Genomic DNA, 21,172 nt, shown 5'->3' on the forward strand with positions numbered 1-21,172 from the left:
TTGAATGTTACTCCCAGTGGTCTCAAAGTAGGTGCTTATTTTTAAATTCCAGGCTTGGAGGCAAGTTTTAATTGCATAAAAACCCGGTGTCCTGTCAAACAGAGCCTCCTGTAGGCTGCCAGTCCATATAGAAGCTACCAAATAGCGAATACAGCCCATAACTGAAACCCCAAGTTTAAATGTGAATTTGAATGTGGCTCACCGATAAAAAAAAGGTTGTGGATCTTTGGTATAGACTGAAGGTAACACTGGATTGAGGCAGTGTAGAATTCATTATAATGTCCTTTGTTTTCTGTTTTGTACAAAAAAATGAAATAAACTATTTTGTATGATGTTTCTATGTGTGTCGATTTGTGGGATGTTTCATTATCAGATCCCAACCCCCCGCCACATGTCCTACTGAATATATAGATCTATACACTGTGTTTGGATTTGCTGTTTGATTCTTTTTCCTGTTTAGATCTGAAAACCCGAAATATGCTCCCCGGCTCATTCTTTGAGAGGTGGACTAGTCTGGCCAATGGACTGTAGAAGAGCAGGGAGCTGATCAGTGGCTACTTCAGTCAAGGGTCCATTTCAAACCTGCCCAGATACATATGGCTGAGTTTCAATCAGATATGAATGGGGTTGGCATATCACCAGCCTAACCAGTGATGTAGCAGCCGAGACTGGGACCAGTGTTACACATTTAACCAGCAATGTATTTGCTCATAAATGTATAATTCCCTGATGTACCACCCCTGTCCTGTCCCTCCCCAATCCCTGCCTCCAGCTCTGCTTCTTTCCCTTCTTCCTATAATCCCGCTCCCATATCGACAATATTTTCTCCCGAACCACCCCCTCATTGTCCCTCCCCTTTCTGTACAGCCAGATTTTTTTTCCCAAAATGGTGACAACCCTAGATATTGGTCAGGCAGGACCTTCTGAGGGCCCATGTATGATAATGTCCCTGGCACAGCACAAGCCCAGTATAATGCCTCTTCTGAGCTGACTGGACTGTGCTGGCACCCAGCCTATATCAGTGCAATGGACTGTGAAAACCTGTTGGTGGCGCCTACTCCAACGAGCAGCGTCTCCTATTTCCCCTACTCATGTATGTCAGTGGGCATGGGTATTCTACTACTTCATTCTAAAGCATGGGGGCAACACCATCCAGCAGGGAGGCAGCAAGATCAACATGGGATTCCTTAGAAGCCTGGGCCCAACAGAACTGAGAAGCTTGATACAGTTGTATCCTGCAATTACATAACTTAAGCCTTGCTCTGTCTACCCCCCTCACCCTGTCTGTTAAAGGGCAAGTAAACCCAGGAATATCAGGGCAGGGGGGCTGCTGTACTGCCTCTTATGCCCAACAGACGTTTCATTGGTAAAGTTACATCCCCCCACTTCAGCAGAACAAAACTTCCTGGTGACTCTGGATGGACCCTCCTCTTCCCATTTTCCCAAAGGGAGTGGTATGTGCAGTGAACCTCGGGGGAGCAGGGTACTATGGGAAAATATTCACTACGAATCAAAATGTAGAGAGATATTATGTACGTCTTTGGCCCAGGGCTCCTTGAATTTCCAGTGGCCTCTAATATCCCGCCTGTTATCAGTAGACCAATCACGGATGGACTGATGCCCAATGGAACATCACACAGACCTGCCCTTCCTCTGCCCAAATAATACCAAAGGCAACTTTATCATGGGACAAATGTCTTCTAATGACAGTGGCATGTTTATGGGTCAGCTCTTTCTAGACCCAATGAGTCCATTTCTCCTTGGCCCAAAGGATACTAATGGCAGTGACATGTATATCCAAGTCCCTGCTAGGCCCAAAATAACATATTAATAAACACCTTCTGAACCCAGTCTCATTATGTACTAATCCCAGTGATATGTTTATATACACTATATATCATTTGTATGTGATTGATTGACCAAACCTCTGGCATCAGTGCAGATCAGTAGGACTAGGTCCAGACATGGCTTATCCCCTTCTTATATTTCTTCATCCTTAGCATCTCCTTTCACCCATTTCTCCCACCCCTGCCTCTTGATTCCACCTTCACTTTTCAGTGACCCTTTTCCCTTGCACTAGAGGTCTCCCTCCTCTGTAATGTTCCCTGGCAATACTATAGAACTATAACAAATGCAAGAACACAAATGAAATGTGTATTAACATATTTATTTATAAAGTGATTGTTTTATATATGCATTTTAGATTAATTCATACTATTTAGGTTGGGAAGGACTCACATCCATTAGGTTCAAGTTTTAGTGTAAAAGGGATCTTCCTATTTAGAAGTTGATCCAGAGGAAGGCGAAAAACCCCATCTGATGCCGGAGCCAATTTGCCTCAGAGGGGGAAAAAATTCCTTCCTGACTCCCAAAGGGCAATCGGACAAGTCCCTGGATCAACTTATACTAAGAGTTTATGTCAGTATCAGTACTAAGAGTTTATGTGAGGGTTTAGAGGAGGAGATGTGACTGGTTGTTGAGTGGATTGAAAGGATAGGAAGACAATTTGAATAGGAAGAACCACTGAGGAATTGGTGTTGGGAGATTGCAGAGAAGCCTTTGTGTAGTGGCGGTTTTAAAGAAAAAATATCATATGGGGTATAATTGGCTAAAGATGTATATTTGAGGGACCCCTGGGGTGCTTTGGGGGCTAAGGGCAGAGACACTCAGATAAAGAAAAGGACAATGCTGGGGTAGAGTTAGGATATTTAAAGAGGAGATGTCAATTTCAGGTCAATGGGAGAAAGGATGAATCTGTCAAAGAGAGGCCTAGCAGGGCTGTGGGTGTTTTTAAAGGCAATGTAAAATAGGCACTGATGAAAATGTATGGAGGGCTTTAAAGCTGTGAAGATAATTGATTGAAGAGGAGTCAATGATGGGGTAATGTGGCAGTGGCAAGCATCACTGGGGACATAGTGGACAGGAGGAGCTGGTGGTGGAGCCAAAGGTGTATGAAAATAGAAGTCATGGATGGAACTATGGCAGTTGGAAAGTGAGGTGGAGATGTGGCCCTTGAATGTGAAACTTCTGGTGGAGTGATGTAAACTGAAGACACCACTGGTGGAGATGTGGTAGTCTGAAAGAGATATAAATATGGAGCTACAGAAGGAGATAAAGTCCCTGTTGGTGTAGTTGCAGAAATCTTGAAGCCCCCACTGGTTGAACTGCGGTAGCCTGAAAGAAGATGTTGCTGGTGGCGCTGTAGAAGGTCCTGGTTCTGTATGAGAAACAAAATAAAAATCAGTCAGTAATTTTTCATCATAAATTCTCATTCAGAGGCATGACATTTCAGCCTTATTCCCTGGGGATTCACCACATTACTTTCCTTTCTTTTCACTGGCACAGACTTAGATTCACTCGTGTGCAGCAAAAGCGAATCAAAATATTGTACTGTGAAAGTCTGCAACGATAGGCATCTGACAGTGGAAAGCTCCAGTGAATATATATACAGGTATGGGATCTGTTATCCAGAATGCTCGGGACCTGGGGGTTTCTGGATAAGGGGTCTTTATGTAACTTGGATCTTCATGTCATAAGTCTACTAAAAAATTATGTAAACATTAAATATCCCCAATAGGGGTCTGGTTTTGCTTCCAATAAGGATTAATTATATCTTAGTTGGGATGAAGTACAAGCTACTGTTTAATTATTACACAGAAAAAGGAAATGATTTTAAAAATGTTGGATTATAGGATTATAATAGAGTCTATGGGAGATGGCCTTTCCATAATTCTGAGCTTTCTGGATAATGGGTTTCCGGATAATGAATCCCATACCTGTATATACATATATTATAAATACATATTATATGTGCATTTGCTCATCACTTCACACATGGGGAGGATTTTGCCCAGGTAATGCACACTTGAGCATCTTCTAGCCAAAATCCAAAAACAGTAAGGATTTGGTTCCTACCAATATATACACACACCGGCAGTAGGAGACCAAACTGGCATATGCCCACCATGGAGAAAATGTTGGGCTAAGACTCTGTCGGAAATTGTACCTTTCTCTGTAGATGTTTCTTTTTCCTCGGCTGTGATTAAGGAAACTCCTTGTGGGCTGTTGATGTAATTGGCCACAAGATCACTAACAGGAGAAGCCCTCCAGGGCCATTTGCAGAGCTGCTTCTTCTTCTGCCGATGTCTGTGTACAAGCACGCCACAGCTGTTTCAGGCTCCAGAGAGCTACTCCCTTCAGTCCTGTATAGATTAAGAATTACAGTAAGGAAATAACCGACGTGTTTTTGTCCTATTATATAAAAATAATATGAGTATCATTTAATATGAATACGGCCTCAGAAAAATTCCTATACAGGGAATGGTTCCTATTGGGATCAAAGGAGAAGGAAAGGCTAAAATTAAGTAAGCTTTATCAGAAAGGTCTATATAAATACACCAGTAAACACTCAAAGTAATGCTGCTCTGAAGAAACACTGCATTTCTTTCCTTTTATTGTGTACACATTGACTTCTGTATCAGACTTCCTGTTTTCAGCATAAACCTCCAGGGCAGGGCTTGAGCATGCTCAGTTTGCTCCCCTCCCTCCTCCCCTCCCTGCTGTAATCTGAGCTCAGAGCTGTAAGTGAGCAGGGAGAGACTCAGGCAGGAAGTGATGTCACACCAAGCTTATATGGCAGCATCTATCCTAAACAAACAGAGACAGTGTCTAGAGCTGTTTACTCAGGTATGGTAAAGCATTCTGCAGAATAAATATAGCGTTCTAGCTTGCACTATTGAGGCTAATCTGTTGACAATAAACCGTCTTGGAGCTTTCCTTCTCCTTTAAAGCTAATGGGTCCAAACTATAACCATAAACATTTTTGTGGTACTGTATGTGTATGAACATATGTTTGCAAGTCAACTTGTAATAGTTGAAATTTCAATACAGAATATTGGAAAAAAAAAAAAAAAGCTGAAGTACCCCTTAAAATATGTTCATTATTCCCACGCGCCATTATGATAAAACCAACTCTTGCAGCTGTTGAGTTACACTGTGTGATGGTGCAGTCGTATCAAATATAATGGATTCCCTCACCTTTCTTGGCTGGCCGGTTCTGCAGAATCCGGAGATGGTTTTCAATCTCAGCCCTGATGATCTTCTTAGGCGGCAGTTGGGTGACAAATGGGTGCTGCAGGAGTTCTTCAGCACTCCCTCTCTCCGAAGGATCCTTCTTCAGGCAGGACTCCAAGAAGGACACAAAATTTTGTGACCTGAAAAAAAAATCCCCAGATCATTATTTCCATATTCCAGAAGCTTTTACCCAGTAATCATTAGCTACACTCTAGAATATAGATATATGTTGCAGCATAGCTATCTATCCATCTATATTTCTATCAATCATCTATCTATCCCTCTATCTCTTTATCTGTCTATCTATCTATCTATCTATCATCTATTGATCATCTATCTATCCATCTATATTTCTATCAATCATCTATCTGTATCTATCTATCTATTATCTATCAATCATCTATCTATCTCTCCTCTATCATCTATCTAATCTATCGATCATCTATCTATCTAATCTATCGATCATCTATTGATCATTTAGCTATCTAATCTATATCATGTTTCTATCATCTATCTATCCTCTATCATCTATCTATTTATCTATAATCTATCTTGATTTGAGACCCATAGTATTACACATTATACAAATCTTCTCCAAAAGTGATCCCCAACCCAAGATTCCCCACCACCATCCCAAACTGGTAAACAAGGATATCAGTGCTATATCTAGATGTCTATAAGGCTATGAGGGACAAGGTAAGGTCCTGTGATTTTCCCACACCCTCTCCTGACTGCACCATAGTGCACATGGCCTGTAATCTCACAGTAGTGGGGCCCATAGTTATACTGTTATGCCCCTGAGACATAGACACTGATTATATACATAAAATAGATCATATCCACTCTGCATTCATCTATATTTCCCTGAAAACACACATATCCCTGCCTGCATCTCATGGGCCACATTTAAAATCTGCAGTAGAAAACCCTCTATTTATATTTAGGAGGTATTTAAATAACATACACATCCCCCTGAAATCTCCCCATTATCCCAAATTTGTACAGACAAGGGGCATGGTGAGGGCAGACTGTGGAAGTGGATATAGGAGTTGCCAACAAGTGTTAATAAGAAAATGTGGGGAGTTCCATGTCTGCAAGCGCAGGTACAATGTACAGTGACACGAGCTGGGACCGACTCACCAGTTGTTTGATTGAAGCCTCGGTGGTTGGGCTTCTCTAATCAGGTGCTCCACCGGGTATTCATCTGCGTATGCTAAAAGTGACAAACATATATATCAGGCCCATCCAACATGTCTAGAAGTTATTTATTTAATCTACAGAAAACGTTCTTTTTTTGCTGGAAATTGCAAATCACCCCAAATTCCTCCCATTCTGATATAGAACCTCTGCTGCTCAATGTATAAAATAAAGTAGCCACAATTGTTGTGATTCACTTACGTGGTTTTCCCTCGGCCATTTCGATGGCGGTTATGCCCAGCGACCAGATGTCACACTGCAAAAGACACACAAAGAGCATTAGAAGGAGAGAATTGGTAAAAAGGCTACACGTATACAACTCTCTTTTAGAAATATATAGTGAATAAAGTACCCCCTTTTGTAAAATATAGGGATATTATAAGTTACCGAGGAGTTTCATGACCATATAAAAACACGAGGCCGAAGGCCGAGTGTTTTTATACAGGTCATGGAACTCCGAGGTAACTTCTAATATCCTCATATTTTACAACTGGGGGTACTTTATTAATTATAATACACAAATTTCAATGAGTCATGTGACAGAAATGATATCAGAACTCACCGTTTATAACTGATGACATCAGAACTCACCGTTTATAAGGATATAATTTACAGGATATTCATGGCTTTTGTGTATTATATACATATATTATCATGGGTGCAAAAGTACACGCCATTCTCCTTAGCTCAATTATGGCCAGAACAGAACAGAATACAACTTCTAAAATAGCCCAATGCACCGCCTCGTAAATGAACACAATATAAAAGTGTAAAAATGCTTTATTATATATAAACGTGTATACAGCAATACATCTCCATTACAAACAATAGCAGTTACAGAACACCAGCGTCACATTGCAAATGAGCAAATATATTAAAGCAGACACATTGTGCAAACTGTTAAGAAACCCAACATTTCAGGAAAACTCCTTTCTCTCCATGAGAAAATGACTGCGTCTATGTCCCATTAGGACTGATAAGTAAATGCTCGGTGTTGTTACAAGTATTATAAGTACAACATACTTTGGTGTCGTACGCCAGGCGCTGGCCCTTCTGCCTTATGGCCTCGGGTGCCATCCAATGTGCAGTCCCGTCTGCTTCGTGGCACAATCCAGTCTGTGGATCCAGGTCCCAGCTGTTTCCAAAGTCGACTGAAATGACAAATAGAAACGAATAATGGAAAATAACTTGCTTAACCACAATAATATAGAAACCTGAATTATGAAAGCCCCTGACTCCATATTCACGTTAGCTCCCCATCATCCATTACTCTTATAACTGTAAGTTTTACTCACTGGTCTTCACTTTGGCCGTCTCTGTGAGCATGATGTTTCAGGCTCTTGATGTCTCTATGAACGGCCCGGTTCTTGTGGATGTGGTGCAGCCCCTGGGGAGATTGAGATGTAGGTTTATAAGACTTTAACAGACATGAGACTAAACATTACCAACAAAGAGATTGTATATATATAATTTATGCAATTAAAGAAGAGGCATTAAGGGGTAAATCTGGCCTTACCTTTAAAACCTCCTTGCAGACATAGCCAATCCAGGTCTCCTTCAGGGATTGGCCATTGGTCCTGCTGATGAGGGTGTGGAGAGAGCCGCCACCACAGTACTCGAGAACAATCTGCAATATATAGAAATTATTTAAGGTCATGTATTCTATCACTTCCAGTGGAGATTGAGAGGAATGAACACGATACAGTAAATCATTTCTTACTTCCAAGTGCTCAGATGAGCACTCCGTGAGTGGAGCCCTGTAGTAAGCTCCATAGTAAGAGGCAATGTTCTTGTGTCCTCCGAACTGCTGGAGAAACTTCAGCTCCCTCATGACTGACTCTTCATCCTGGAGTGGAATGATAGAAATCCCTTTAGGTCACATAGGCAACTACACAAATAGGATTGATATATAGAGATTGGAATTATAAAGATACAGTACTCGGCTGATGTTGGCGATCTTCACCGCTACCACGCCTCTTCGATGGTGTCGTCCCTGTAATACAGACAGAAAGGTTGACTTATATACAAGTAGGAAAGAGAGGGTCTAATGCAGCCCCCAAACCAGAAGCTTGATATGTCTGCCTAAATCATTGTGTGATTGTGTCTAGTGATCACAATCTTGTTCAGTTCCCCTACTCTAATTGGTTGGTCTCTTACCTTGTAGACTTCTCCGGTGCCGCCTTCTCCAAGAAGCACATCCTTGGTCAGCCGACCATCAGGAGGCTGGAAAAGAAAAAAGAAGGATTTTATTGATAACATAATATTCCCCAGGGTACAAAACATGTCTCACTTCCGGCAGTAGCGGCCAGTGTTTTACCCTCCTTTCTACTCACCTTATAAATCTCGGAGAGGGATCTGGATTCCGCCTGTGGCTGAAGGAGAAGAGAAAAATTCAATTACATTCTATACTTTATCTGTTCTCTATACAGCAAAACCCTAAATTCAGATAAAACAGCAGCAGTTGCCTTACCTTCCTCCAGGGGGCGCAGAATAGCATTGCGCCCAAGTTTTTTAGCTCTTAAAAGAGCTGTTGGGTTAAAAAGACGATATCAGCTGACGTCAAAGGAAGATGGTTTTTCCAAACGCCAAAAATCAGATGGAATTTTGCTGAATATCTCTATATAACAATCACTGCTAAATCGCTCGGAAAATCGCTTCGAAAACGCTATAAAAACGCTTCGTCGCTTGGAAATTTCACTGTGTGGAGACATAGAAAGAAAGAAGAGATTGTGAGCTCACATGCACCAGCCCTCTCTGCTATACATATCAGGATTCACAAGTTGCAGCATTTCCCTGTATTGGCACCATCAATTCTTCCCTCTATTATAATATGAAGCCCAGTCCCTACTGAAATACAGACTCTCAACATCATGATATCACAGAAGAAAGGACTAGTACAGGCAGCAGGTCTGACAAGGGATTGCTGGGATTTGTAGGTCAGTAACAGCTAAAAGACCACAGGTTGCTGGTCTGACAAGGGATGCTGGGATTTGTGGTTCAGTAACAGTTAGAAAACCATAAGCTGCTGGTCTGGCAATGGATGCTGGGATTTGTACTATAGGCTGGTTTGACAAGGGATTCTGGAATTTGTACTATAGGCTAAAGGTCTGACAAGGGATGCTGGGATTTGTAGTTTATTAAGTACAATAAGACTACAGGCTGCAGGTCTTACAAGGGATGCTGGGATTTGTACTACAGGCTGCAGGTCTGACAAGGGATGCTGGGATTTGTACTATAGGCTACAAGTCTTACAAGGGATGCTGGGATTTGTATTATAGGCTACAGGTCTTACAAGAGATGCTGGGATTTGTACCATAGGCTACAGGTCTGACAAGGGATGCTGGGATTTGTAGTTTATTAGGTACAATAAGACTACAGGCTGCAGGTCTGACAAGGGATGCTGGGATTTGTATTATAGGCTACAGGTCTTACAAGAGATGCTGGGATTTGTACTATAGGCTACAGGTCTGACAATGGATGCTGGGATTTGTATTATAGGCTACAGGTCTTACAAGGGATGCTAGGATTTGTAGGTCAGTAACAGTTAGAAGACCACAGGCTGCAGGTTTGACAAGGGATGCTGGGATTTATAGTTCATTAAGAGCTAGAAGACTACAGGCTGTAGGTCTGACAAGGGATGCTGGGATTTGTAGGTCAGTAACAGCTAAAAGACCACAGGTTGCTGGTCTGACAAGGGATGCTGGGATTTGTACTATAGGCTGGTTTGACAAGGGATTCTGGAATTTGTACTATAGGCTAAAGGTCTGACAAGGGATGCTGGGATTTGTAGTTTATTAAGTACAATAAGACTACAGGCTGCAGGTCTGACAAGGGATGCTGGGATTTGTATTATAGGCTACAGGTCTTACAAGAGATGCTGGGATTTGTACTATAGGCTACAGGTCTGACAAGAGATGCTGGGATTTGTACTGTAGGCTACAGGTCTGACAAGTGATGCTGGGATTTGTATTATAGGCTACAGGTCTGACAAGGGATGCTGGGATTTGTAGGTCAGTAACAGTTAGAAGACCACAGGCAGCAGGTCTGACAAGGGATGCTGGGATTTGTAGGTCAGTAACAGCCAAAAGACCACAGGTTGCTGGTCTGACAAGGGATGCTGGGATTTGTGGTTCAGTAACAGTTAGAAAACCATAAGCTGCTGGTCTGGCAAGGGATGCTGGGATTTGTACTATAGGCTGGTTTGAAAAGGGATTCTGGAATTTGTACTATAGGCTACAGGTCTGACAATGGATGCTGGGATTTGTATTATAGGCTACAGGTCTTACAAGGGATGCTGGGATTTGTAGGTCAGTAACAGAAGACCACAGGCTGCAGGTTTGACAAGGGATGCTGGGATTTATAGTTCATTAAGAGCTAGAAGACTACAGGCTGTAGGTCTGACAAGGGATGCTGGGATTTGTAGGTCAGTAACCGCTAAAAGACCACAGGTTGCTGGTCTGACAAGGGATTCTGGAATTTGTACTATAGGCTAAAGGTCTGACAAGGGATGCTGGGATTTGTATTATAGGCTACAGGTCTGACAATGGATGCTGGGATTTGTATTATAGGCTACAGGTTTTACAAGGGATGCTGGGATTTGTACTATAGGCTACAGGTCTGACAAGTGATGCTGGGATTTGTATTATAGGCTACAGGTCTGACAAGGGATGCTGGGATTTGTATTATAGGCTACAGGTCTGACAATGGATGCTGGGATTTGTATTATAGGCTACAGGTTTTACAAGGGATGCTGGGATTTGTACTATAGGCTACAGGTCTGACAAGTGATGCTGGGATTTGTATTATAGGCTACAGGTCTGACAAGAGATGCTGGGATTTGTACTGTAGGCTACAGGTCTGACAAGTGATGCTGGGATTTGTATTATAGGCTACAGGTCTGACAAGGGATGCTGGGATTTGTAGGTCAGTAACAGTTAGAAGACCACAGGCTGCAGGTTTGACAAGGGATGCTGGGATTTATAGTTCATTAAGAGCTAGAAGACTACAGGCTGTAGGTCTGACAAGGGATGCTGGGATTTGTAGGTCAGTAAGAGCCAAAAGACCACAGGTTGCTGGTCTGACAAGGGATGCTGGGATTTGTGGTTCAGTAACAGTTAGAAAACCATAAGCTGCTGGTCTGGCAAGGGATGCTGGGATTTGTACTATAGGCTGGTTTGAAAAGGGATTCTGGAATTTGTACTATAGGCTACAGGTCTGACAATGGATGCTGGGATTTGTATTATAGGCTACAGGTCTTACAAGGGATGCTGGGATTTGTAGGTCAGTAACAGAAGACCACAGGCTGCAGGTTTGACAAGGGATGCTGGGATTTATAGTTCATTAAGAGCTAGAAGACTACAGGCTGTAGGTCTGACAAGGGATGCTGGGATTTGTAGGTCAGTAACCGCTAAAAGACCACAGGTTGCTGGTCTGACAAGGGATTCTGGAATTTGTACTATAGGCTAAAGGTCTGACAAGGGATGCTGGGATTTGTATTATAGGCTACAGGTTTTACAAGGGATGCTGGGATTTGTACTATAGGCTACAAGTCTTACAAGGGATGCTGGGATTTGTATTATAGGCTACAGGTCTTACAAGGGATGCTGGGATTTGTACTACAGGCTGGTTTGAAAAGGGATTCTGGAATTTGTACTATAGGCTACAGGTCTGACAATGGATGCTGGGATTTGTATTATAGGCTACAGGTCTTACAAGGGATGCTGGGATTTGTAGGTCAGTAACAGTTAGAAGACCACAGGCTGCAGGTTTGACAAGGGATGCTGGGATTTGTACTATAGGCTACAGGTCTGACAATGGATACTGGGATTTGTATTATAGGCTACAGGTTTTACAAGGGATGCTGGGATTTGTACTATAGGCTACAGGTCTTACAAGGGATGCTGGGATTTGTATTATAGGCTACAGGTCTTACAAGGGATGCTGGGATTTGTACTACAGGCTACATGTCTGACAAGGGATGCTGGGATTTGTACTATAGGCTAAAGTTCTGACAAAGGATGCTGGGATTTGTACTATAGGCTACAGGTCTGACAAGGGATGCTGGGATTTGTACTATAGGGTAAAGTTCTGACAAAGGATGCTGGGATTTGTACTATAGGCTACAGGTCTGACAAGGGATGCTGGGATTTGTACTATAGGCTACAGGTCTGACAAGGGATGCTGGGATTTTTACTACAGGCTGCAGGTCTTACAAGGTATGCTGGGATTTGTACTATAGGCTACAGGTCTGACAAGGGATGCTGGGATTTGTTCTTTAGGCTACAGGTCTGACAAAGGATGCTGGGATTTGTAGGTCAGTAACAGTAAGAAGACTACAGGTCTAACAAGTGATGCTGGGATTTGTAGGTCAGTAAAAGTAAGAAGACTACAGGTCTGACAAGGGATGCTGGGATTTGTAGGTCAGTAAAAGTAAGAAGACTACAGGTCTGACAAGGGATGCCGGGATTTGTAGGTCAGTAAAAGTAAGAAGACTACGGGTCTGACAAGGGATGCTGGGATTTGTAGGTCAGTAACAGTAAGAAGACTACGGGTCTGACAAGGGATGCTGGGATTTGTAGGTCAGTAACAGTAAGAAGACTACAGGTCTGACAAGGGATGCTGGGATTTGTAGGTCAGTAACAGTAAGAAGACTACGGGTCTGTCAAGGGATGCTGGGATTTGTAGGTCAGTAACAGTAAGAAGACTACAGGTCTGACAAGGGATGCTGGGATTTGTAGTTCAGTAACAGTAAGAAGACTACAGGTCTGACAAGGGATGCTGGGATTTGTAGGTCAGTAACAGTAAGAAGACTACAGGTCTGACAAGGGATGCTGGGATTTGTAGGTCAGTAACAGTAAGGAAGACTACAGGTTCTGACAAGGGATGCTGGGATTGTTGGTCAGTAACAAGACTACAGGTCTGACAAGGGATACTGGGATTTGTAGGTCAGTAACAGTAAGAAAGACTACAGGTCTGTCAAGGGATGCTGGGTATTTGTAGGTCAGTAACAGTTAGAAGACCACAGGCTCTAGGTCTGACAAGGATGCTGGGATTGTACTATAGGCTACAGGTCTGACAAGGGATGTGGGAGTTTTACTTACAGGCTACAGGTCTGTCAAAGGATGCTGGGGATTTGTAGTTTAGTAACAGTTAGAAGACCACAAGCTGCTGGTCTGGAAAGTGATGCTGGGATTTATAGTTAATTAAGCGCTCGAAGACTACAGGGTGCAGGTCTGACAAGAGATGCTGGGATTTGTACTATAGACTACAGATCTTACAAGGGATGCTGGGATTTGTACTATAGGCTACAGGTCTGACAAGGGATGCTGGGATTTGTACTATAGGCTACAGGTCTGACAAGGGATTCTGGGATTTTTACTATAGGCTACAGGTCTGACAAGGGATGCTGGGATTTTTACTATAGGCTACAGGTCTGACAAGGGATGCTGGGATTTGTACTATAGGCTACAGGTCTGACAATGGATGCTGGGATTTGTTCTATAGGCTACAGGTCTGACAATGGATGCTGGATTTGTACTATAGGCTACAGGTCTGACAAGGGATGCTGGGATTTGTAGGTCAGTAACAGTAAGAAGACTACAGGTCTGACAAGGCATGCTGGGATTGTAGGTCAGTAACAGTAAGAAGACTACAGGTCTGACAAGGGATGCTGGGATTTGTAGGTCAGTAACAGTAAGAATATTACAGGTCTGACAAAGGGATGCTGGGATTTGTAGGTCAGTAACAGTGAGAAGACTACAGGTCTGACAAGGGATGCTGGGATTTGGTAGGTCAGTACAGTAAGAATATTACAGGTCTGACAAGGGATGCTGGGATTTGTAGGTCAGGAACGGTAAGAAGACTAACAGGTCTGACAAGGGATGCTTGGATTTGTAGGTCAGTAAACAGTAAGAAGACTACAGGTCTGAACAAGGGATGCTGGGATTTGTAGGTCAGTAACAGTAAGAAGACTACAGGTCTGACAAGGATGCTGGGATTTGTAGGTCAGTAACAGTAGGAAGACTACAGGTCTGACAATGGATGCTGGGATTTGTAGGTCAGTAAACAGTTAGAAGACTAGAGGCTACAGGTCTTACAGGGATGCGGGATTTTTACTATAGACTACAGATCTTACAAGGGATGCTGGGATTTGGTACTATAGGCTACAGGGCTGACAAGTGGATGCTTGGATTTTTACTATAGGCCTACAGGCTTGACAAGAGATGCTGGGATTTTTAATATAGGCTACAGGTCTGACAATGATGCTGGGATTTGTACTATAGGCTACAGGTCTGACAATGGATGCTGGATTTGTACTATAGGCTACAGGTCTGACAATGGATGCTGGGATTTTTACTATAGGCTACAGTCTGACAAGGGATGCTGGATTTGTAGGTCAGTAACAGTAAAAAGACTACAGGTCTGACAAGGCATGCTGGGATTTGTAGGTCAGTAACAGTAAGAAGACTACAGGTCTGACAAGGGATGCTGGGATTTGTAGGTCAGGTAACAGTAAGAATATTACAGGTCTTGACAAGGGATGCTGGGATTTGTAGTGTCAGGAACAGTAAGAAGACTAACAGGTCTGACAAGGGATGCTGGGATTTGTAGGTCAGTAACAGTAAGAATATTACAGGTCTGACAAGGGATGCTGGAATTTGTAGGTCAGGAACGTAAGAAGACTAACAGGTCTGACAAGGGATGCTGGGATTTGTAGGTCCAGTAACAGTAAGAAGACTACAGGTCTGACAAGGCATGCTGGGATTTGTAGGTCAGGAACAGTAAGATGACTACAGTCTGACAAGGGATGCTGGATTTGTAGGTCCAGTAAACAGTAAGAATATTACAGGTCTGACAAGGGGATGCTGGGATTTGTAAGGTCAGGAACGGTAAGAGACTACAGGTCTGACAAGGATGCTGGGATTTGTAGGTCAGTAACAGTAAGAAGACTACAGGTCTGACAAGGGATGCTGGATTTGTAGGTCAGTACAGTAAGAAGACTACAGGTCTGACAAGGGATGCTGGGATTTGTAGGTCAGTAACAGTAAAGAAAGACTACAGGTCTGACAAGGGATGCTGGGATTTTGTAGGTCAGTAACAAGTAAGAAGACTACAGGTCTGACAGGGATGCTGGGATTTGTAGGTCAGTAACAGTTAGAAGACTAGAGGCTACAGGTCTTAAAAGGGATGCTGGGATTTTTACTATAGACTACAGGATCTTACAGGGATGCTGGGATTTGTACTATAGGCTACAGGGCTGACAAGGGATGCTTGGATTTTCTACTATAGGCCTACAGGTCTGACAAGAGATGCTGGGATTTTTACTATAGGCTACAGGTCTGACAAGGGATGCTGGGATTTGTACTATAGGCTACAGGTCTGACAATGGATGCTGGGATTTGTACTATAGGCTACAGGTCTGACAATGGATGCTGGGATTTGTACTATAGGCTACAGGTCTGACAAGGGATGCTGGGATTTTTACTATAGGCTACAGGTCTGACAAGGGATGCTGGGATTTGTACTATAGGCTACAGGTCTGACAATGGATGCTGGGATTTGTTCTATAGGCTACAGGTCTGACAATGGATGCTGGGATTTGTACTATAGGCTACAGGTCTGACAAGGGATGCTGGGATTTGTAGGTCAGTAACAGTAAGAAGACTACAGGTCTGACAAGGCATGCTGGGATTTGTAGGTCATAACAGTAAAGAAGACTACAGGTCTGACAAGGGATGCTGGATTTGTAGTCAGTAACAGTAAGAATAATTACAGGTCTGACAAGGATGCTGGGGATTTGTAGGTCAGGAACGGTAAGAAGACTACAGGTCTGACAAGGGATGCTGGGATTTGTAGGTCAGTAACAGTAAGAAGACTACAGGTCTGACAAGGGATGCTGGGATTTGTAGGTCAGTAACAGTAAGAAGACTACAGGTCTGACAAGGGATGCTGGGATTTGTAGGTCAGTAACAGTAAGAAGACTACAGGTCTGACAATGGATGCTGGGATTTGTAGGTCAGTAACAGTTAGAAGACTAGAGGCTACAGGTCTTACAAGGGATGCTGGGATTTTTACTATAGACTACAGATCTTACAAGGGATGCTGGGATTTGTACTATAGGCTACAGGGCTGACAAGGGATGCTTGGATTTTTACTATAGGCTACAGGTCTGACAAGAGATGCTGGGATTTTTACTATAGGCTACAGGTCTGACAAGGGATGCTGGGATTTGTACTATAGGCTACAGGTCTGACAATGGATGCTGGGATTTGTACTATAGGCTACAGGTCTGACAATGGATGCTGGGATTTGTACTATAGGCTACAGGTCTGACAAGGGATGCTGGGATTTGTAGGTCAGTAACAGTAAGAAGACTACAGGTCTGACAAGGCATGCTGGGATTTGTAGGTCAGTAACAGTAAGAAGACTACAGGTCTGACAAGGGATGCTGGGATTTGTAGGTCAGTAACAGTAAGAATATTACAGGTCTGACAAGGGATGCTGGGATTTGTAGGTCAGGAACAGTAAGAAGACTACAGGTCTGACAAGGGATGCTGGGATTTGTAGGTCAGTAACAGTAAGAAGACTACAGGTCTGACAAGGGATGCTGGGATTTGTAGGTCAGTAACAGTAAGAAGACTACAGGTCTGACAAGGGATGCTGGGATTTGTAGGTCAGTAACAGTAAGAAGACTACAGGTCTGACAGGGATGGCTGGATTTGTAGGTCAGGAACAGTAAGAAGACTACAGGTCTGATAACGGATGCTGGGATTTGTAGGTCAGTAACAGTAAGAAGACTACAGGTCTGACAAGGGATGCTGGGAATTGTACGATAAGGCTACAGGTCTGACAAGGGATGCTGGGATTTGTACTATAGACTACAGATCTTACAAGGGATGCTGGGATTTCTACTATAGGCTACAGATCTGACAAGGGATGCTTGGATTTCTACTATAGGCTACAGATCTGACAAGAGATGCTGGGATTTTTACTATAGGCTACAGGTCTGACAAGGGATGCTGGGATATGTACTATAGGCTACAGGTCTTACAAGGGATGCTGGGATTTGTACTATAGGCTACAGGTCTGACAAGGGATGCTGGGATTTGTACTATAGGCTACAGGTCTGACAAGGGATGCTGGGATTTGTACTATAGGCTACAGGTCTGACAAGTGATGCTGGGATTTGTAGGTCAGTAACAGTTAGAAGACTAGAGGCTACAGGTCTTACAAGGGATGCTGGGATTTTTACTATAGACTACAGATCTTACAAGGGATGCTGGGATTTGTACTATAGGCTACAGGTCTGACAAGGGATGCTGGGATTTGTAGGTCAGTAACAGTAAGAAGACTACAGGTCTGACAAGGGATGCTGGGATTTGTAGGTCAGTAACAGTAAGAAGACTACAGGTCTGACAAGGGATGCTGGATTTGTAGGTCAGTAACAGTAAGAAGACTACAGGTCTGACAAAGGGATGCTGGGAATTGTACGATAGGCTACAGGTCTAGACAAGGACTGGGATTTGTACTCACATGGATGGCTACAGGATCTTCTTACAGAGTGGGATCGCCTGGAGGGATGTCTGTAGCGTATAGGGGTCTACAGGTTGGACAGAGGGATGTGCTGGGGATTGTGTCAGGTCAGGTAACAGTAAAGAAGAGCGTTACGGGTCCTGAGACAGAAGGTGTATTTGGCGCAGGGGTTATGTGGTAGGGGTCAAGTAGAGTGAAGGTGAAGCACTGACAGGTCTGACAAGGGAGTGCGCTGGGAAATAGGGTTAGTTGTGGTGTCAGGAACCAGGTAGAAAGAACTACATGGTCTGACAGAGGCAGTGCTCGGGGATTGTAGGTCAGTATAACTATTTAAGAAAGAAATAGGCTCTGAGAAGGGATGCTGGGGTGAATTAGTACGTGATGGGGCGGTGCTAGCCAGGTCTGACCGGAGCAGGATATGGGCGGGAGCACTTCTTGGGGAAATTGTATCACGATGAGGCTACAGGTTCGTGACAAGGGATTGCTGGGATTGTTTCGACTAGGCACAGGGTTGACAAAAGGGATGCTGGATTCTGTACTATAGTGCTTGTAGGTCTGACAAGGGATGCTGTGGGGTGATTTGATATTGGTGTTCAGTGTAACGAGTAAGGCAAGACTACAGGTCTGGAGGCAAGGCATTGGCTGGGATATTTTGGGTCAGGAACAGTGAAGGAAGACTTAGCAGGTCTGACAAGTGGAATGCATGGGATTTTTACTATGAGGCTAGCAAGATAGTCATACAAAGTGGAATGGCTGAATTTGTAGGTCAGTAACTGGAGTTGAGAAAGAACTATACATGTGCTGAGCATAAGGGATGGCTGGGCTGTGGCTATAGTTGATGATGGTTCGCCGGCTACAGGTCTACAGCAAGGGGATGCTGGCATTTGTAGGTCAGTAACAGTAAGCAAGATCTATCAGTATGACAAACGGGATGTTTGGGAGTTTGTAGTTCATTTTAAGAGTTAGAAGAGAGCAGGTGTGACCAAGGGATGGCTGGGACAGTGTCAGCGACATCGAGTAATAGATGACTGGGATTTGCAGCTCCGAAAACTTTTTCCTTTAGAAAGCTTTTTGAAGAAGTCAGTATTATGATATCAAAGTAAGATGGCCAATAAGAACGGGGAGAAGACTAGAATTGGAACAGTTAATGAGTATTTGGGAGGAGAAATACCCAAGTGGCCGAACTGTCAACTTGTCACTCCAAACACTGCGGGCTGTAACCCCTGGTTAATGGGACAAATGGGAGATTTCAGGACTGTTTCCCCTAGAAGGTGTGAATTGCTTAACTATTACTGAAGAGATTTATCAGAGTAAATTGTTATTAGAAAGTGAGATACAGAAGAGGAAATACTAAAGTACATTATTAGAATTAGAAGGATGGATAACCTGAAACGCAGTGGAGAGCTCAGGTAGAACACCTGTCAACTGTCACTGAGTTAGCCAATATGTCACTGGGTGAGCCACCTGTTTATGTGGCAACATTGGGGAGATTTTCAGACTTTTCCACGTTAAATCATTTCTTTAATACTTGTCTCTTAAATGGCTTTGTTTAAAGAAGTAAATGTTATTTGCAAAGTGAGACAGCAGGAGAAGAAATATGAAGAATTAATAGCATTAGAGGAGAAATACCTGACAGCAAGATGGCCGTGCAGCTCCAGAATGTTGCCAATATGTGCACCCCTGTTATATTAGGGTTAACATAGGGAGAATTTCTGACAGTTGTTTACTTATTATTAATCATGTATTTATACTAGGCGCCAACATAGTTGCGTAGCACTGTAGTTTATTTCTTAACTGCACTTAATTTTTAAATATACCGTGAAGCAAGTGTGGAATCCCAATGTTATCTTTCATTCTGTTCATGTCTTTAGACAGGTATGTAAGTCTCCCTGACATCGCCTGTTCCTTCCCGCCGAACCCCAAACTCTCTTCGCAATGATTATATCTAGTTAAGAATGACAAAACCAAGGCTAAGGTATCCAGGGCGCACACCTTAGTTTGAGCTGAACTTTGAGTCAGTGATTAGTTCCTTCATTTATATCAATGTAGATCTCATTGTATTCCCATAAGATTGTCCCCCCAGTTGGTGTGCTGTGCATCCACTGACCTCTGTCACCCAAGGACATGAAGTTGAGAAATCCGTTTATTTAACCTGTCAGTTAGGTGCTTGGCGGGCCGAAATGCCAGGGATGTGAGCTGGTCTGGTGGTAATTAGATGGCTGAGAGTTGTCTGTAGTCTGCCCTGTTCTCCGCCATTGCCTTTCCAGTGAATGATATTTCCTCTATAGAATAACAACAGAAGCCAGAGGGCTAATAAGTCCGGACCAGCACATGACGGCGCAGTGTCACACTCGAAATAGGTCATTGTTCCTTCAATATTCTGCCATTAGATGGTCCGTTAGATTGCCGAATGCGCGCCGTGTATCAAATGCTGAGGCGACACGTTGCTGACGAGTCAGTCTGACCACAAGGGAGTGCTGGGGATCCGGTCTTAGGTCAGTAACTCAGAGTCATGGAGAACACAAGGCTGCTGGTTCTGACAAGGGATGCTGGGGATTTGGTAGTTCATGTAAGAGCTAGAAGATCTTTACAGGCTTGCAGGTCTGGACAAGTGGATGCTGGTAGTTCTGCCTGCTAGTAGGCTGACAGGTCTGACAGACATGGTAGGATAATGGCTGGGATGTGCATTGGTTGTAGCAGTTGATTCACGGGTACAGGTGTGTACATCGAGGGGAGTGCTCGGGATTTGTACTAAGGCTACAGGTCTGACAAGGGGATGCTAGCGGTATTTGTACTAGGATGAGGCCTGCAGCGTCTGACACAAGTGGATGCTGGGGAAGTGTGCTGCACTGATAGGGACTGCCAGGTACTGAAAAGGCGTGCGCTGAGTATGTTCTAGAGGCTACAGGGTCGTGACAGGGGATGCTGGGATTTTTGTATATAGGCGTGGCAGGTCGTGAGACGAGAGGTGGATGGCTGGATGTTGTAGCGTATAGGTCTGCGGTCTGACAAGCGGATGCTGGGGATTTGTACGGTATGGCTACAGGTGGTGAAAAAATGATGCTGGAGATTGTGTACTAGCGAGGCTAGCAGGTCTGAGGCGAAGGGATGCTGGATTCTTGTAAGTTCTATTAAGAGGGCTAGGAAGACGATTAGCAGGCTCACGGTGTGAGAACCCAAGGGAGGCGTGGGACGATTCAGGACTGAGTAGACAGTGACTGGGATTGCGCTCCAAATACTTTTTCTTGTTAAGGCTTGTCTGTGAAAGAAGCTCAGATTTTATTATACAGGAATAGGTAAGATGGCAACGAGAAATAGTGGATAACTATAATTGTAGATTGGAGGATGAAGATAGACCGAGAGTGGCCAA

The 21,172-nt window shown here is 43.5% G+C and overlaps 3 protein-coding genes across 11 annotated transcripts in view; 1 reads left to right on the top strand and 2 right to left on the bottom strand.

Annotated features, from left to right (window-relative positions):
• The window catches only part of astl2a.S (astacin-like metallo-endopeptidase 2 gene a S homeolog), a 265,316-nt gene that overhangs the window by 40,853 nt on the left and 203,291 nt on the right, over positions 1-21,172 (top strand). Inside the window, exon 3 of one of the 9 annotated variants that reach the window (XR_005960807.1) lies at positions 8,435-8,761. The exons of 7 other annotated variants lie outside the window; for them this stretch is intronic. The gene's annotated coding sequence lies outside the window, so the exon portion shown is untranslated. Of the gene's footprint in view, positions 1-460; positions 2,191-8,434; positions 8,762-21,172 lie in introns of those variants that run through there. One more of the 9 variants, XR_005960805.1, reaches the window with a different exon arrangement.
• The window catches only part of LOC121393181 (traf2 and NCK-interacting protein kinase-like), a 44,618-nt gene continuing 27,482 nt past the window's right edge, over positions 4,037-21,172 (bottom strand). The window contains exons 6-10 of the mRNA XM_041560945.1: positions 7,294-7,421; positions 6,472-6,526; positions 6,214-6,286; positions 5,038-5,213; positions 4,037-4,202 (exon numbers count right to left, since the gene is read on the bottom strand). Of these exons, the coding sequence (XP_041416879.1) occupies positions 4,090-4,202; positions 5,038-5,213; positions 6,214-6,286; positions 6,472-6,526; positions 7,294-7,421 (545 nt within the window). The 3' untranslated portion in view covers positions 4,037-4,089. The remainder of the gene's footprint in view (positions 4,203-5,037; positions 5,214-6,213; positions 6,287-6,471; positions 6,527-7,293; positions 7,422-21,172) is intronic.
• On the bottom strand, positions 7,721-8,831 carry LOC121393182 (serine/threonine-protein kinase mig-15-like). The gene is made up of 5 exons (XM_041560946.1): positions 8,741-8,831; positions 8,604-8,642; positions 8,428-8,493; positions 8,210-8,263; positions 7,721-8,116 (listed from the first exon to the last, which is right to left on the bottom strand). Exons 1-5 carry the CDS (start codon positions 8,765-8,767, stop codon positions 7,742-7,744), a joined length of 561 nt encoding a protein of 186 aa, XP_041416880.1. The 5' UTR covers positions 8,768-8,831; the 3' UTR covers positions 7,721-7,741.

This window comes from Xenopus laevis, chromosome 4S, assembly GCF_017654675.1.
Source record: "Xenopus laevis strain J_2021 chromosome 4S, Xenopus_laevis_v10.1, whole genome shotgun sequence".
NCBI classification, from domain to species: domain Eukaryota; kingdom Metazoa; phylum Chordata; class Amphibia; order Anura; family Pipidae; genus Xenopus; species Xenopus laevis.

Excerpts from the sequence above, each read along its gene's own strand:
- LOC121393182 (XM_041560946.1), bottom strand. The coding sequence starts at position 8,767 with ATGCTATTCTGCGCCCCCTGGAGGAAG. Across the intron at positions 8,264-8,427 it reads GCACCGGAGAAGTCTACAAG|GGACGACACCATCGAAGAGG; the intron begins GTAAGAGACCAA and ends TCTGTATTACAG. Across the intron at positions 8,117-8,209 it reads AGATCGCCAACATCAGCCGA|GATGAAGAGTCAGTCATGAG; the intron begins GTACTGTATCTT and ends ATTCCACTCCAG.